This window comes from Ochotona curzoniae, unplaced genomic scaffold (assembly GCF_017591425.1).
Source record: "Ochotona curzoniae isolate NIBS_2020 unplaced genomic scaffold, NIBS_Ocur_1.0 contig_1014, whole genome shotgun sequence".
NCBI lineage: Eukaryota > Metazoa > Chordata > Mammalia > Lagomorpha > Ochotonidae > Ochotona > Ochotona curzoniae.
The window spans coordinates 38,759,964-38,778,288 of record NW_024464920.1 but is presented as its reverse complement, the minus strand read 5'-3'; the positions used below and the strand labels follow the sequence as shown (position 1 = coordinate 38,778,288).

General features: G+C 42.3%; 1 protein-coding gene across 3 annotated transcripts in view; it reads right to left on the bottom strand.

The window, feature by feature from the left end:
* MYBPC1 (myosin binding protein C1) overlaps window positions 1-14,917 on the bottom strand; it is a 74,980-nt gene extending 60,063 nt beyond the window's left edge. For 2 of the 3 annotated variants that reach the window (XM_040984248.1, XM_040984257.1), the window contains exon 1: window positions 14,794-14,917. In XM_040984248.1, coding sequence (XP_040840182.1) covers window positions 14,794-14,818 — 25 coding nt within the window. In that variant the 5' untranslated portion in view covers window positions 14,819-14,917. The remainder of the gene's footprint in view (window positions 1-14,793) is intronic. The other variant, XM_040984241.1, reaches the window with a different exon arrangement.
* Between the last annotated feature and the right edge of the window lie 3,408 nt (window positions 14,918-18,325).

The following is an 18,325-nucleotide window of genomic DNA, read 5'->3' as shown; positions in this document are numbered from 1 at the left end:
ATTTTGGCATACCTGGTGTCATCTCTACTGAATCAGATGAGCATAAGTGAATATGTTACTTTAGTATAATACATCGCTATACTCTAGTATATATTACTATACCAAAGTCTATATTATGATATCACTACATTTTATATATAATATAGCATACATGTAGTATTTATTACTACTACTATACTATAGTCTATATTATTATACTATGCTGTGGTGCCCTTGGAAAATGAAACAGAACCAAAAGAGAAAAAAGTTAAACTTGCAGGCTGGTAGAAGACAACATGGCAAGATGTGGGGATTCACAGATGAGTGAGAGCATGGAGTCCTCTAGGTGGCTTTGACAGCCAAAAGGATCATTGGGACCATTGTTAGCCAGCAGACAGGCTTGTTGGTCAATATGTTGCATTCCCAAAGATCTGTATATAGAAATGGAAATAAAATAGTGTTCTCTTGGCTTTGGCCAGCACATTGCCACCCACAGATATCAAAATACCAAGAGCATGTAGCCAGTTTCTTTGACATACTATCTTTTGGACGGGGTCCCTGCCGCCCGGTGCCTGAGGACATCTTCCTGGCTCTCTGCACAGACAGGCTTCTCTCTGCCCCACCGTCTTCTGTTCCCACTGTTGCGAAAGTTCTGTGTTCTACAGTTGTGTTTCCTCTTCTTATTCCCCAGAGGGTCTCCATTCTCTAACGGGTTGAGTCTCCTCTTCAGCACGTTAGGATGCAAAGCCATTGTCATAGGCACATCCTCACATCATGGCCCCGGGTCTCTCTATCCCAGGCACCTGTTCTCTTTTTACTCTGTCACTTTTCTTCTGCCAAAAAAAAAAAAAAGGCTGAGTTCTCCAAAAAACCTGCTTTTGTTGTGATTGAGTCAGACAGACCTACAGCTGCATCCTGACTACACATTATTACTCGGGAGATCTTGGGCAATCCCTCACTCTCTGTCAGGCTCAATTTCTTCACGTGTAAAATAGGAAAAATAAGATAAACGGCCTCTTACGGTGCTGATCCTCAGTAAAACGCACAGGACAGGTCCTGGCAGAAAGAGCGCTCTTGTCATGAACAGTATCATGACCACCACTAGACTTGGGCAATTTTTGTCTTTTCAACATTTCCATCAGAGATTCCCATTTTTCCATTCTGTTTCCCTTCCTTACTCCCCTGGCATTCTGGAGCATATCCTAACACATTCTTTGTTCACCAAGTTAATTCTTCCTCAGTAGTATTAGTATATATTTGTACGGATACTGTACATATGCATGCACACACAGGATAGCTAGAACTTTTTGTTTTAAAAAAACAACATAGAATTTGCAGTATTTTACAGCTAGTGAAAGAGCAAATGCATAAATAAATAATAATCACTATTAGCATCCACGCCAGCAGGACTAGTACAAAGGAACGCTCATGGAGGGACAGTTATTTGGCCTACCAAGGAATATGCCAGCTAGGACACCTGTGTCCCACATTCAAGTGTCTGCCTTTGAATCCCGGCTCCAGCTCCTGACTCCGTGTTCCTGCTAATGCAGACACTGGGGAGCAGAAGAGATGGCTCCGGCGGTTGCGTTCTTGCCACCGTGTTCCTGGATGCCTGGACTACCTTCCTGGCCCCCTTGATTCTTTCTTCCCCACCTCCATCCTTAACCAGAAAAGAGAGGTGGGTATGCTCTCTCTGCCTCAGGAAAAAAAAAAAAATCTCGGAAAAAAAAAAAAACCAGCACTGAAATGCAATTTTATTTTAGTGCGAACATAATTTGAAACCCATACATCGTTTTTTCACAGCAGTTTTTCATGAACTTGTTGAAGACTCCCTGTTACTTGTGTGTTTAATTTTTACAATTCTGTGAAATCAGTGTTACAATTGTGACCATTTTGCAGTTGGGAACTGAGGTCCTGTGGGGTACATCCGAATCCTGTCCCAAGTCGGCCTGACTCCAAGCAGAGGTTTCCAATACAGGCAAGGACCTTCCTTCCTATGTTCTCCAGCAGGCAGAATGGGTGGAGGGCTTCTCTGAGCTACTTCTGCATCTTCCCGCCACGGAGTTGCTCTGTCGTGTTCTCTCATCACTCCCCCTATGTAGGAGAGGGCCATGTCTGAAATGGAAATCACAGCAGAACCTGCCACATGTAAGGTTTTGTCTTATTTCTAGGCCCGTGGGATGCACTCTGTTAGAACCTGTTGAGAACTGGGGTGGGGACTTGGGGAAGCATCTGGGAACTGGACAAAGGAGGTTGGCCATTCCACCTCTGCTACAAAATGGCGGCAACAATTGGTTTCAATGAAAATTTCTATGCATTGTATTTTGCATGATGTAAATGAATAGATCACTTAGTCCACTGTAGTGGGACAGGAAGGATAAGAGGAAGTGAACTCTGTCATTTTCGTGGCATTTGAAGCAAAGGGTTCCAACTGGGGAAGCAGGAGTGGGGGAGGTAAAGCAGCACGTGATGTGGACAGAAAATGAACTGGCACAGACCGCTGGACCCCCAGGGGACCCCCTTTTACCTTGAAGGCACTGCTCACAATGCTCTCTTGCTCTGATTCATACCTTTGTCACCCACAGATTCTGCTGTGCCCAGATTTGCCCACTGCTCAAAAACTCACCAGCATATTCTTACATAGATGCATGCCTTGGTCATGGCCATCCACTGAGAGCAATTTTCACATTATCCCACTGAACAAGGGTTATGGCCAGGAGAATTCATCAGCCGGAATCCATTGAGCTCCCATTGTAGATTTCACAAGGGCTAGGGGCTTCTAAAAATGGCTGAGATACAGTGTAATCGTGAATTTAAGAAACTCATGCATAAATAAGCTGGCCATTGGTCTCAACGCACTCGCAAGTCACTTTGTTGCCTGCCATCAGTCAAGGCTCATGAGGACCCTCTAGAGCCTCCCCCCCCAAAGCTGTAAACTGCACAGTGAGCTTAGGGACCCCCGCTGAGCTGCAGGTGCTGCAGCCTCGGCCTTCAAAAGCCCACTTTGCTATCGGGCTCCCAAGTGGTGCTGATGATGCTGGTCCAGGCATCACACTCTGAGTGGCAACCTCGGCCCCTGAGGGTTTGCAGGTTCTTGCGGGTTCCACTCCCATTTCAAGTGACATTGTGCATGTGTTGGAGGGCATACAGTAGCTGGGGACTTGTTTCTTTGATCACAAGCATCCTGAGGACAAGGCCTTTCTCCTCCTCCTTTTCAAATTCCATGCAGCAGGTGCTCTATAAATATAGTAGACTGGCAGATGGCTCCTGCCATCACAAAAGCCCCTTCCCCTTCCTGCCAAGAAATCAAGAACCATCCGCTGGCACTCAGTGGGCAGCTTTCTTCGTCTGTGTTACCCAGAGGGAACACTATGTCTTCCATTGGTCTGCCTCCCGCTGGCTGAGGGCTCTGAGGCATTCGCCCAAACCCTATCATTTAGATTTCTCCTTACTGTCAACACATATCTTCCATTTCTTAACAAGAGCAGGAGAGCAGTTAGGACTGGAGTATTGGCTCTTGGGAATAACGCACCCCTGGCCTTTGCAGGGCAAATTCTATGGAACTTTCTGGTAGTTTGCTTTCTATGCTCCCTGACAATTCCATCCTCCTATCCCTCTTTGTCAGAAAACATACTGAAGGATGGGGCAGATAAGCTGCTGTGTGGAAACTTGTTTGAGTGAAAGGAAGAAAAACAGTGTGCTCCTTGAAAAAAAAAATTCAAAGGAAATATTTTAATGGACAACTTGAAAATGAACTGGATTTGAACCGGTGACTTGAGCCAGCCACTTCTTTCACAGGCAAGGACGGCTGCCCTTTGATCCTTTTAAATTCACAGCTCTAGTCGGTCTTGACTTCTCCTCTCCTGAAATGCTCTCAAAGGGCCTGATCTATTTTTGGTGGATTTTCCTATGATCACCTACTGTAAAAAGCACAGGTATGCCACCAATGGCATGCCTGCACTGCCTGTGCCAGCGCCTTGTAATTGACGGGCACTGGTGGAAGCTCTGAAAGAGACAATCCCATATGTGGCATTTGGGCTAGGAACCCAGTCGCTCCATAAAAGGTTTGGCTCTCACCAATGGAAGCCATTTTTATTTTCAGGGATCCAGGGTGCATGATCAGTAACTTGAGGGGGGAAGTAATCTGAAGTCTTAAGAGATGAACCTGCCCGTGTTTAGTGTATATCCATAAGGATGACATGAGCAAGCTGGCTGTCTGCATCCCATGGGCTCACTGTCTCAGCTAACATATACTTGACCCACTTAAAGGCAACTTATCAGCCCTGTGTGTGACTTCACTCAGCTTTTGGAGAGCATAATTCCAGCACATTAATACACGACAAAGACACAGAAAGGAGAAAATGAACATCTAACCACAGTTGTCGTTCTTGAGTGTTAAGATTCTAGGGGTTCGCAGTTTTCTCTTTGTCCCTTTTTGGGGTACATTAAAACAATTCTGGAACTAGCCTTCTTGCTCTTCTGCAGTGGAGGAGAAAGTGATGTTATACCCACTCATTATTTCTTATTCGTGAAATAAATCCTGAATTTGAGACAGAAGCACACGAATGCTTTCTGTGTTGTAAACATCATGACGAGGAAGGCACCACCTGGCTTCCTCTGAGCTGTCACGGTGTGGCGATAAAGCAGAGCATCTCCTGTCTGGATGAAACATGTGGAGCACGCAGCCATGCCTCCCCCGGGCTGCAGAGGCTTGGTCCTCAGCACGTGCTCCTGCCTGGAGCTCCTTGCTCACCAACAGCCCTGTGCAAACTGCCTTAGTGGGAGCTACTGCTGGCACCAGGACTGCTTGAACAAACTCTGATTGTATAAATGTCATCGAAGAATTTGCAAATAACTGTGGACAGTGTATCTTTCTTAAGCATATTGCTTATAGATCAAAGATACAGATTTTGGATCTAAAGCAGTATTTAATTTGTTCATAATTGTGTGCTTATTTCATCTCCTTCCCCTCTGGATATTTTTATATTTTAGGATTGGAAAAAATTACAGAATTTTTTTTTGAGGCAGTTCAGCATTGATTTTCAATAGCGATTGTCAGAGTGTAGTCTGGAATGGCCATAAGCCCTCAAGATTTTTTAGAGAGTCAACAAAACCAACTTGTTTTCATAATGATGTCAAACACATTCTTTGTCTTTCTGTTCACATTTTCTCACACACGTACATCAGATGATTTCTAGGGAATACTTATTATGCAGTGACACCAATGTTCTGGAATGTTCATGGAATGTGTGCGTATGTATTTTTTTTTTAAGATTTGCATATTTTACTTGAAAGCCAAAGTTAAAGAGAGAGGGGGAGAGATAATGAAATCTTCTATCTGCTGATTCACTCTCCCAAGGGAAGCAATGGCCAGAACTAGCCTGGTCCAAAACTGGGAGCCAGAAACTTCTAGGTTTCCCTGGTGAGCACAGAGACAAGGCAAGAGTCATTCTCCCATACTTTCCTAGGCCATTAGCAGGGAGTTGAATCAACAGCGGAAGAGCCAGGATAAGAATCAATGCCCAAATGGGATGCCAGCACAGCAGGTAGAGAATTAACCAGCAATGTCATTTTGCTACTTTCATAGATTTTTGTGTTTTAAACATTGTTGTTTTAAAGATTTATCAATTTTAATTCCCACTGCAGTAAGTGTTGAATTACATATAGTTTATGTCGATAATACAATATTATGTACATGTTACTGTTACTGTATGTAGTATTTATCCTCAAAGACAATTGTTCTTTAAATCCTTCAACAATTCCTAAAAGTACAAATGGGTCTGAGATTTAAAAAAAACTTGGGAGCTATTCATTTGATATTCATTGAAAAGCTTCATTAGAATAAGATTCGGGGCATCGTCTGTGACTCTTGTTAAAAAACAAAAACAAAACAAAAAATAAAAAACGTTCATAGAGCCCTGCGCAGTGGCCTAGTGGCTAAAGTCTTCACTTTGCATGCTCTGGGATTCCTCATGGGCTCTAGTTCGTGTCTGGGCTGCTCCGCTTCCCTTCCAGCTCCCTGCTTGAGGCCTGGGACAACAGTAGAGGATGGCCTCAAACCTTAGGACCCTGCGCTCACATGGGATACTCGGAAGAGCTTCTGGCTCCTGGCTTTGGATCGGCTCAGCTGTGGCCGATGTAGCCACTTAGGGAGTGAACCAAAGGATGGAAGATCTTTCTGTCTTTCTTCCTCTCTAAAAACCTGACTTTCCAATAAAAAAAGATAAATCTTTTTTTTAAAAGTTCATGGAGTGGATTACAGTTGAAAAAAATTTGCAGCCTTGATTAATAAATGAATCAAATTAAAAAACATAAACTGATTTTTAGGCCAATAACTTATTTTCATTGGTGCACAACAACAAACACAAAAAGAAAATGTAATTTAAGATTGTTTTCTCTGTTTGAAGTTCAATAGTCACGCAACCTGACTTACCTAGGTAAGAGCTACTAAACAAATTAAAAGGGCCCTTTCATGGCAAATTGGATTTCTCTCAAACTCCTTAATCTTTGTGCATTAATGGTCCCTGTCCTTCAATCGTGAGATAACTCCCCTTGGTCTTTGGTAAACCCAGGTCCTAGAACTAAAGAGAGGCAGGCCAGAAGGGGGTAGCATTTAAGAGATGTGTAAGCTTCGGTGCCAACATTCATTTGCATGATCCAGAAAGTGAGTGACTTCTTAGATGCCACGTTTAAGCTCCTAGTTCAACAGCAAGGTGGCCCTAAACCCAACCCAGCTGATCAGGGACAGTAAAAGGTGCAGCTCCAGCTCCTGACAGCAAGAGCCACAGAAGAAGACAGCAAACTGCCAACAAGGCAAGCGGCCAAACTGAGAGCCACAAGAAATCAGACGCAAATTCACATGAGAAATCTAACAAGGGACCATTTGCCACAAAAGCAAAGCATTTGGGTTCTCAGGGCATCTCAGGGCATCTCAGTCCCTATAATTAGAGACAAAGTTAAATGATAATCACGGCACTTTCTTATTAAAAGCAACGAGGGGTACACTACATTGTAGGAATGTTTCTGTCCAAATTGGTTGAAATAAAGCTCCAAGGTTCCAGAAAAACAACAGGTCTCAGCTATGCAGAGAATCCAATGATTCAGAATTATTCAATTGATTTCATCCATACTTATTCACTGTGACCAAAAGCTGCCAAAGACTAGACGTGTCTTACATTCTGGTTAGGAGGATCTTTCTGGAAGTTTGTGGGAAAGTGAAATGAAAAGAGAAGTTTATGTTAGAGCAAAATATATATATTTATAAATATATTTTTAAATCACACATGGTTTTCTCATGACAAGCCTTTTCTAAGAACTTTTGAAGGCCCTCTTGTGTACATCTATTTCAAAACTTTATACAGCAAAATCAATTTCATTTTTCCAACGATTCCTTGGTAGTCCTTGAAGATGCCGTCTAATCGTGTGCTGATTATGCAAATTTTTGGTGACTCATTGTTCAGCTTGATGGAATTTCCCTAAATTCACAGGGCTTTAATGTTTTCTCTCCTTCTCAGCTTGTTTTATTTTTTTTTTTTTTGTCTTTGTAATTTTGTGTGTTTGAACAAGCTGTCGTTCTACACAGGAAGGGGATTAAATATGGTTATTATTACATAGCAACAAGTAGCTTGTCAGTGTTAACGTGAGGCCAGATGAAAACATGCTCATTTCCTAAGAGAGGCCCACTTCTCTCTCAACAAGGCTCAGACGTGGTCTGGTGTGGTACAGATGGGATGAAGGGAATGTTTTACTCAAACTGAAGAAGTTGAAGATTTTAGTGAACGAGATGATTGCAGAAGGCCCTTGGATTTTTAACCATTTCCCCACTTGGTTCCTCCCGGTGCCTTTCTCCAGGGCCTGCATCTCTTGCATATGTGCTTGTAGGGTAAGGTGTTCACAGGCCTTGAACCCAGGCCTTCCTGGGCATCTCACACCGAGGGAGTGACCTTTTAAAATCGGAGGAAGGACTGATGCCAGATGAGGCCATAAAGTTGGCACAGTGGCACTCAACCCATCACCCACCACATCCATATGTGGTCGTGGAGCGTTCTCTATGTGATTCTCTCAGAAACAAATAAACAAACAAAAAAATCAGGCCAAGGAAGATTTCAGCGGCAAAAGCTGGAGGGACAGAAGTCTTAGCGTCCCACAAACCTAAGCCTCATAACCCTGGTGACAGATACAGTTACGTGCTCAGCTGTGCAAGGTGACTCTTTCATCACTCCAGGACAGGCCACAGTGGACATTGAAGAAGCAACCATTTGTCACCCTGTGTGTGACCACTGAAGACCCTCTGCTGGCTCTGATACATTCCAGAACTACACGGCGGAAGCCCTGGAGTGTAGTTGGGGTTTTTTGTTGTTGTTGTTTTTCTTCTGATTTAAGCTTCCTTGAGTGAAAGATGCTTTACTACAAATGTAAAAACAAAATACTTGTAATGATGACAATGGTAATGATGGTAATGGGGAGATGTGTTGTGAACGTGAACACAGCAAGGGCAGCGCAGTGGTGTATCTTATATTGATAGAAAGGCAATCAAAGGTGATATTAAATGTAAAGCATTCAACACTCCACGCCAGGCAGGATTTCTCTGAGTTTCGAGGGGACGTGCTTGTGGTCTTGCTGGTGTTAAGTCCTGTTTTGAGTGTTTTGTCTGACTTGTTTTTTTCTGTTCATTCTTATGAAGACCCATGAGTTAAGTACCTCACATTTTACCGGTGAGGAAACTGAGACATGCCAAGTGTAAGAAACTCAGTGTACAGTACAACTGGACTTTGAGCTATATAGAATGTTCAGTGAATACTATATACTCTTTTGTTTATGAAAATCTGTTTAATAATGACCATGGCCTATTATGCAAAAAGAGAAAGCAAAAGGAACCCTATAAACACAGCAAAATCCTGAAGATCTTTACCTGTAAACATGAGAAATTAAAATGTAGAATATACAAGTTTGCAAACTTTTAGCTGTGAGTAGAGCATTCTGTGCCAAGATGTATGAAATTTTAGAGACAGCAAAAGCTATTTCCTGAAAATAGCAGAGATTGTTTGAGGAACTTAAAAATAAACTTGACGTTAATTAGGGAGCACTTTGGATAATTTCAGAGAAGAAAAAGACATAGTCCACATAAACACAAAAAACAAAATTATAAGCTCTAATACCTGAGATTACCAAACACACTTCTAGATCCTGCTAGCCATTTGCCGGGTTGGCCTATAAAAGGCTTCCGAAGGGAGTGCAACAGGCCAAAAGTCTTATCAAAGTGGATTTAGACTTGAAAGGCATAATAAAAGTCAGATTATGTTAGCTTTTTATGAACACAGAGAGAAAGATAAACCTGTGCCCGAAAGTGCCTGGTCTTTCCCTCTGCCAAATCAATCAATTCACTCTCCATGCCGAAGCGATCTAGAACTTGACCCTGGAAATACGTGGAAAAACCTGTAGTTGGGAACATCCTGAAATCTGGCTGGTGAATCCTCAGCGTGGCCGCAAAACGCCCTGTCCATGGAAACCAAGCCTGTCATGTCAGAGCAGACTTGAGGGCGACAAGACAATATCCTCATTGCGATTTCTGGGGGCTGTCTTTGTAGGGCTTAGCCCCTCTTCTCCCCACCTATAAAATGGGTTGCACACAGTAGGAAATTCAATGGTAGTCTTCATTCTTTTTCACAGCTCATGTCTTCATGCTACACTCTCAAACCTTAGAAGACTGCTCTTGAGTAACCGGCCTATCACAGAATACTATGATTTTGTAACTACTTTTTGGCTTATTTAGTGAGTTTCCCAGGGTGCATTGTTCTGATCCAACCAAGGATTCCAGAAAAGAGGCTTTCCCGTAAAGAACTGACACGGAAGACAAAGAAAAAAGTCGCAGCCATGTCCTCTCAGGTACACACATACAGTTTGAATTTTTCTACTTTTTTTTGGTTGCTAGAACTTTAGTCCTGCCCTTTACTATTGAGCACACTCAAGCGTGTCTAGGGATAAAATCTAAAATTACCAGCGAAGTCATTGACTGCAAGGAGTATTTTTAAGTCTTTTAAGAATTAGGGGCAGTGCAGATTAAAAAGCAGTAACTAATAATAACAATTCTTATTATTCTCTGTGTGTCTATTGAAGGCCTAAAAACATGCTACAGTAAAAATTGATATGCAAAAACGATGAAAATATGCCTTCCTGAGCACAACACCAACAGTGATGCTTTCAAAGAAGCTTCCTCCTATAGGTCTCTAACATTTAAAAAGGGAGTGTGTACGTTTATGGAAGTTTTCTAAAACCTTCTTCAACCTTTTAAAGAGACCATTTATGTATTTACTTTTGTGCTCAAGCATATATTTTTTTAAGTGACTTCAGTCCAGGCAGTATATACAAATGTGAATGTTGAATTCAGGACTATTTAGAACTTACTGCAAAATTAGAAAATTGTGAGAACTGTGTATTCATATAGAACACAAACACAAAGTAAAAACTTTTCAAATCTATGTCTCATAGCCAAAATAAAATGAGCCACTGAGAGAATAAAAGTTTGCAAATGCTTTATTTTTTTTTTCCTCCTTTCTCTCGGGTGCCTCAGAGCAGTCCATGGGCCTTAGCACCACCTTTGATGGTATCACAGACTCCCTCACCCTGACCTCACTGCTATGTGAAAAGCCTGGAACCTCTGCAGACTTACTGGATGAGAAGCAAGAATACAATTTGTTTTTCCAAAGCTTTTTGAAAGCGATATATTTAGGACGCTTGAGAGGAAAGAATTGGCCAGGCCTTTATTTATCTTCCTAACAGGTGCAGGACGAGCAGTCATAAAAGCAGGCTACTGAAAAAAAGAATGATTCTGCCAAGTATTAAGCTCCTCAAGCATACATTGGCCCTTAATACTCTTTCTGATCAGGGCTCACTCAGATCCACAATACGCATGTCCAATGCAGTGGGACGGCATCAGGGGGTGCAAAAAAGACGTTATGGTGTTCCTTCATAGAACCAGAGAAAAACTCTTAGAGAAAGTCCTCCTGCTCACCTTTCCTGTCCTTTTTTCTCACTGCCCACTCTCTACCATTTGGAATGGAGGCAATGGTTTATGGAAAAGGTGACTCTCCAAAGACAAATTTATTTTGGTATCTGAAATCCAGTCTCATGCAGGTGGATTCTGAAGGTCAAAAAGTAAACATGAGAGGGAGGTTTCCCATCATGGAGGCTCCTTTTGTGATGATGACTAAGCCCTGAGCGATGCTTAGAAGAAGGGCAGAGGTGATGGCTGCTGCTCTGCATTCAGGCACTACAGAACTTCATAGTGTACAGAAGCCTCTAGAAGGTTGAAGAAGACAGACCTAGAGAAAGCCCGGGTGGTCTGAAAAGAGAAAAAGTTGCTTCCAACTGTTCCTATTGACAATGACCAAGACAGAGACCATCTGCTGACACAGCAAGAGGACCTGTGGCAGCAAGACCGGGGTGGTTGATCGCTGGGTATCAGAATGGCCCCTGAAAATTCTGATCACTAGTCAATCTGTGTTTTGCTCAATGTTTGCATTTTCAAAGAAGAGGCTTACATGGAAGATGAGAAAACTATAGTTCCTTTCCCAGGGGTTTTTGAAAGTCAAGCATCAAGGAGGAATCTTTGCCTTTTCCCAACAAGTTAGGTTGGATAAGATATGATAAAACTTGCTACTTTATCAATCTAAAATAGAACTCCGCATAAGGCCTTAATTTGATGTCTTAGAAAGGATTTTTCTGTATTCTATAGAATCTGAGGGTTAATTGTCTCAGGGTATTGAATAAGAGCTGAGGCTTTCTGGCTTTAGTCCTTATATATTGCCAAGATAAATTTCTGATGTAATCATTTTGTGGGTTTAACAGCTACTTGTACCAACTAATAGAGTCTTCCATAAAGGAAACACTGTTGCAATTTTCTAATTTTCTGTCTATAAAGTCTCTCTCTCTCCCCGCCCCCCCCCCGCCCCGAAAAAGAGAAAAAATCCCTGGGCAAGGTGGCCCACAGGAAGCAGGAGCAATGGATGTGCTCAGAAGTCCTGTTGCCCGTGTCTCGGAAATCCCAGGAGCTAACACAGTGACCACTCAACTCAGAGTGGAGACATACAGGAGAATGTGAACAAGGCATTCTATGACATCCCTCCAAATCTGGGGCTTCCTTCTGCATGCTATTTCCCTATTGTAGTAGCTGACTCACCCTCAGTTGCCACCCTATTTCAAAGCATTAAGACAGACCTTCTATATGGTACTAAATAACATAAATAATATAGTTCTGCAAAGAATGCATCCAGAACTGATGGGAATGGAGAGCAGGCCGATGGACACAGGTTATTCCTTAGCGGGGAAGAATATTTAAAAGGTCTCACTGAGCCACCCAGGATGGTTTAAAGGCCCTAAATAGGGACTGTTGACCGATCACTTCTTTGGATTTCCTCCTTGAAGTTACACCTGTCCTTCCTGCTCCCCGTTAGAAGAACCAACTCTCTTAAGACCTAACATGAAACTCCCAGAATTAGGCCACTGCAGGTTGGGAAGCAACTGTGTGAGACATTCTTTACACCTTCAGGTGCTGAAAACTCAACCTCTGTTGAAGATGTGCCAGGACCTACTGGATCCTTGGAAGGCCTGAGCAGCCCATGTATCCTATCAAGATTCACAACAAGTGGTCACCTCCTTCCTGGGCATGGCTCTGGCAGCTGGGGAAGAGTGAAGAGCCACGGGCACTCAGGGAACCTTCTTTTGGGGAGGGTATCTATAGATGATCTCAAATGACTCAGAAGAATTGACTAAGCGGTGTGTTCTTTGCTTGGGCTGGCTCTCAGAGGGGCGCTCACACAGAAGAAAAGAATCACAGTTCGAGGTGCCAGGACCACTGCAGTTCATGAACTGTCATAATCCTTACTCTTTCCATAGACGCAATATTGAAAGGCAACCATTTCATTAAGGAAAGTCCTTCAACATGCAGTTCCTATAGGAATAAGTTCTACTGCTGAGGAAACAAAGCAAATCTCTCTACTTCCTCAATGGATTTAAAATATATCAGAAACTCTTTTTTTTTTCTCTCACTTCCCACCAGCCAAATTTAAACTAACCAAGAATCTCTGGGTATAAAATTACTGCCTTCGATGGGGGCAGGAGAGACTCCCACACAGAGTATAAACAGCCCTGTATAGTAAGACTAGTGATTTTTGTATCCCTGCTGATTTATTTTACATATATATATGTATATATATATATATATATATAGAGAGAGAGAGAGAGAGAGAGAGAGGGTTAAGGATGAAGTTTAAAACTTTTTTTCTTTTTACAGCTCTGAACTTCTATCCACTTTCAAAGTGGAATGAATTAGACTGTCAAAATATAAAACACATCTGGCAATCTGAATAATTTAACCAGCTTCATAGGTGTAGCCTTATTTATTAGTGCTATTTTTAATTGAGCTTTAAAACTGCAAATGTTCATTCATCCATTAAGTTCAGGATAATTCAAGCAATATTCCATCTATTGCAAGGAAACATGGAATGCACTTCATCGATGTAGACGATGAGCAGGCTTATTAAGTGATAGATCAAATAAAAGGGACACTTCATACACATGTAAATCATTTGCATTACCAAGAAGACACTTAGCAGTGGTTGGACACTGAGCAGTGCCTGACCGTCGGGATTAAGTTCCCATATTAATGCATGCATTTGGTGTGGTTATTTTGGGTGGAAGACTTCATCCATCAATGCCCTCCACCACGGAGAGAAGCCAACCTGTAAACTGATCACCGTGGCCTGTCAACACTGGCTACTTAATTACATAAAGAAAAATATATCTAAAAGACTTTTGATCATTTAGTTCGTGTTTCAACCTTGAACTCAACGTAGAGCATCTTTTTCAAGATTCCTCAAAACAACAGTTAAAAACATTTTTTAAAATGACAAGATTCAATACTATTTTTACGCTCCCTGTTAATCTTTGTGTGTGTGTGTGTGTGTGCTTTTATTCACAGAAGCAAAAATAAAAGTCAGTAAGCCCTGGTGGAGACTAATATGAATGAAATATTCTTAAAGATATTTCTGTTAAAAATGAATTTCGACATACTGGTACTACTAGTACTTTGTTATTTTTATAATTAGTCCAAAGTTATTGGTGCTATTAATAGTTTTAGCTATTGACTGTAACTTTTTTACACAGAAAAGAAAAATCTTATTAGAGAGAAATATTCTCATGAGGAATATGCTTATATTTCTAGTAAAAGGACCATATTCTGAAATGATCTGCAATAAAATTCACTAAAGAACAGAATCCTACTCAGTGTTTTGTTTCCGCTCAAGAATTTAGCAGCAAAGTTCCCCCAAGCACTTAGGGAAACAGAAAATATTCTAATATTGGGGAAAATTACAACAAATCCAAAAAGCAATGTTACAAGCTCTTCTTTGAAGTACTGATCAGATTTATCAATGGTTTAAGAAATTATTTCAAGCCTGCATCACCTGCAAATTGCAAACACATGGTGAAAAATTTGTGCTTAAGCTCAAGAAGATATGCTTTAAAATGCAATCTGAGCAACAGGAGCAAATAATGTCCTTAAATTATACTTTAAGGATTTCTTGCAATTGAAAGAAAAAAAATCATCATTTCATACTATCAACCAACTATTGTATATTTTCCAATTCGTCATATTCTTGCTGTATTTTTCCCTCTGGTCTCTTTAAAGGATCATTTCCTTAGGTCACAGTGGTTCTGTATCTATAGAAGGAATTGGATATCGGTTGAAAAGTAATACCAAATTAAACACGCACTAGTAAAAATTTTGAACAGAAATAATTTGTGGATGAGGCTTACCCTCTGGCTTAGTGGGTTCTGGCATGGCCACAATAAGATGTTGCTCTCCAAAGAGTTTTCTCGCCTTTGGTACCAGCTGACAGTAAGCCCACGAGCAGTCGAAAGATGTGCGGGTCGGTGTGACAAGCAGTTGGGGAGAAACGCAGGGCTTTTATACTGTGTCTGGACATCAGTCTCGTTGGCTCCACCCCTCTTCGGCACAAGGATGCTGGGACCTTTCTCGCATCTGCTGTGTGCGCTCCACTCTCCGCCTCCTGGAAGGCATCACCTGTCCGTCTCATGTGGCAGACGAACACCTCTAATGTCTAAACTCAGCTGCAGTTTTGGGCTCCTTCTAACTGATCTCTCGCCGTCTGACAGACGTGTGTGCAGCCTCAGGACTACGAAAACTTAAGTAGATAATCAAGAATTAAACTAAGTGAAAAAACAAATCAAAATGCATTCATGCAATTTATAGCTCACTTCTCACTAAAATTGGGAGAAAATTTTTTCTGCTTTGAGATGATAACTTGTATGTAACTGTGAGCTTTTTGTCTTCATTAGTTTCTGATGATCACACTTGAAAACGTTTGTTTTTCCCCTGGGATGTCAATAGTAACTTGTCAAGCCAAATATCTAAAGTGAATATCTTGTTGGGTTTTTTTTTCTAGGCACAGCAAAAGTTTCTGCTAAAGAATATGCAGTATTTGCACTTTTTAAAGGATAGTCTTTTGGAAAATTGATAGGGCACATCAGAAATGAAGTCACGAGACTTGCGGCAACATGGATGGAACTTGAGCACATGAGGCGGAGCCAGACACCGAAGAGCACATGTCCTTCAGTTCCATTGATATGAAATATCCCGGACAGGCAAGCCCACAGCGTTAGGAAGATTATTCGCTGCCAGGGGCTGAGGAGAGGTGGGAATGGGAGTGAGTAAATACATATGGAGTTTCTTATAATGACAATAAAAATATTCTGAAATTAAACATTGGGTGTGATCATGCCACATTACAAATACATGAACAACCGCTGCATTGCACACTTAAAAACACGTTTCCCAAAGAAAGTGAACCAGACCCATTGCTGTGACTCAGGATGGCAAGAGGGCATGCAAATCTAACTAGAGATACTGGTAGAATACATCAGGATTGAACATGTTTCTCCCCTGAATTTTATGGAGCCGTTGGAGGAATAGAAATCAACAAGCAAGCAAACCAGACAAGGTTTTGGGCTTTCTTTGCCCATGCGTGGCACTCCAGGGAACAGGACTAAAATTAGTCTATAGGCAAAGATGACTACCCATGTGCCTTCATTGGCATGTACTTTTGAGATAATTTTCAAGGGACTTTGATTGATTTGGACTGAACCAGCCATCCTGTCTCGTTTTTAATTTCCCTCGTGGCTGAGCGTGCAGCTGGTCAGACTTAGCTCTACCAAGCTCTGTGCCAAGCTAACTTTTCATATAAGGATGGAAACTCAACTTAGAACTCAATAGCATCATGCGTTAGCTATGTGGGGTGAGGGTGAGGCAAGCCAGCCAGGACAGTGAACAAATGAATATCTCCTATAAAGAAAGCTTCCGGCCACATACACTCAGGAGCTCAGGGCTGGCTTTTTTAGAAATATCCCTTCACTCTTAGAAGTCTGAGCATCCCTATCAACCAAAAAACTCCAGCATATTTTGAAACACAAAACTAGCAGCTTGAAAGCACCTCGGTTAGTAAACAAAATCAAGGAGAGAAAGCTAGGATCTGAAGTTAGACTCCCGGGTCGTGTGTCTGCACCTCTCTGGGAGCAGCTGGGTCATTCCAAGAAAGTCACAAGGACTTCCAGGGCCTCAGTTTCCTCTTGTGTAAGATGAGGGGTTTCCAGGATGACCTCTCAGTCACCTGCTCCTTCTCCCATTGTGATTCTCTCTGCGAAGTTCCTAAAAAGGAGCTGTGGGTCGCCCCAGCCTCAGCACACTGGACACCCCCCAGGAGAGGGACATGGAGGCAGTGTCAGGTTGCAGAGGAATGTTTATAGTGCAAGGCAGATTTCACACATGCCACGGTGGAGGTGCCTTGCCACTGCCGGCCTCTGCAGAGTCTCCATTGGGTTTTTAATGCGCTGATCACTTTACCAGAGTGAAGGCGTGCCAGGAAAATTACAACCCACGGGGAGAGTACATTATTTTCTTTGGGGGAACTTTTTGGTAATCAGAGACTTAAATACAACAAGACAAGACGTTATCGGAGGGGCTGAAGTCTGGGCAAACTGCAGTATAAGTGATTATACGATACCTCTTGACATCTTAGAGTATTCAGTAGACAGGTGTCATTTTCCCAGTTCTTGGACTGTTTTTAGGAACATGCAGCTCCTATGAAAATACTTCAGAAAGTTCATGGGAAAATGGAATTTAAAAGGATTTTGAAATCCATGGCAGATTTGTTGCTGTTGCTGTTGTGATACACGTCTTCCATAAACTTTTTGACGACCCTCATATTTAAGATCTTAAACATCCTTCTAGAAGACTCTGTTTACACTCTGGGGGGGGGGGGGAGATCGGTTTATAGAATTATTTTTTTCTTCCTTTTATATTAAGCGCTTTATTAGAGTTTTTTCTTTCTGTATTTTTGAGGATAAATACTCAACTAAGAGTATACTAAAAAATAAGAAAAATTTTAAACAATTTATTGATTTTACTTTTTATAATGATTTCATGGTTGATCAGGGTGGGAAGGATAGAGGTTTAGGGAAAATTGGGTGAACTCATTGCTTCCAAATTTGCTATTTCTTCTTGTTGTTCCTGGGGGTAGGGGAGAAACAAAGGGGGAAACCACTCACTTTCCACATGTCCCAGGACCCAGGGATGAGGAACCGACACCTCATGTCAACCCAGACTCTCAGTGTGTAAATTCCGAGGGTTCTGTCCAAGTGGTTTGGATAGTTCTGAAACGCTGCTGATTTCAGCGATCTGAGCATGATGTCACCCTCCCAAGTGTCCATTGGCTCCATTCACTGAGACTTTTTTGTTGTCATTATTTGTTTGGGGTAGTTGTCCAGTTAGTTCTGTTCTTCTGCTACAGCACCAAATGAGCTGCCATATTCTCCTTTTACAACAGAGCCTGTGTCCACTGTTCTACCTTTTTCATTAAGTAGGACATGTTCTTGCAGGTGAGTCAAAGGACCCAGCACAGGCGTCCCAAGCACGGCTGGATCCCTCACCCCTGGGGATCATGAACCTGACACCTACCTAGTAGAACCCAACATCCACCTAGTAGGCGGGTCCTGGGACCTGGGCCAGGTGACCCAAGCCCCACTGGATCCCCTTACCCCGGTACTCATAAACCCTGCACCCACCTCGCAGGCAAGACCCAAGACCTGGGCCAGGTGACTTGAACCCCACCAGATACCCTACCCCTGAGGCACATGAACCTGACACCCACCTAAAAGACCCCAGGATCTGGATCAGCAACCCAAGCCCCACTGGTTCCCCACCCCCAGGGCTCAGGAACCCAGCCCCCACAAGCAGGTGTGCCCCAGGACCTGAGCCAAGCTACCCAAGCCC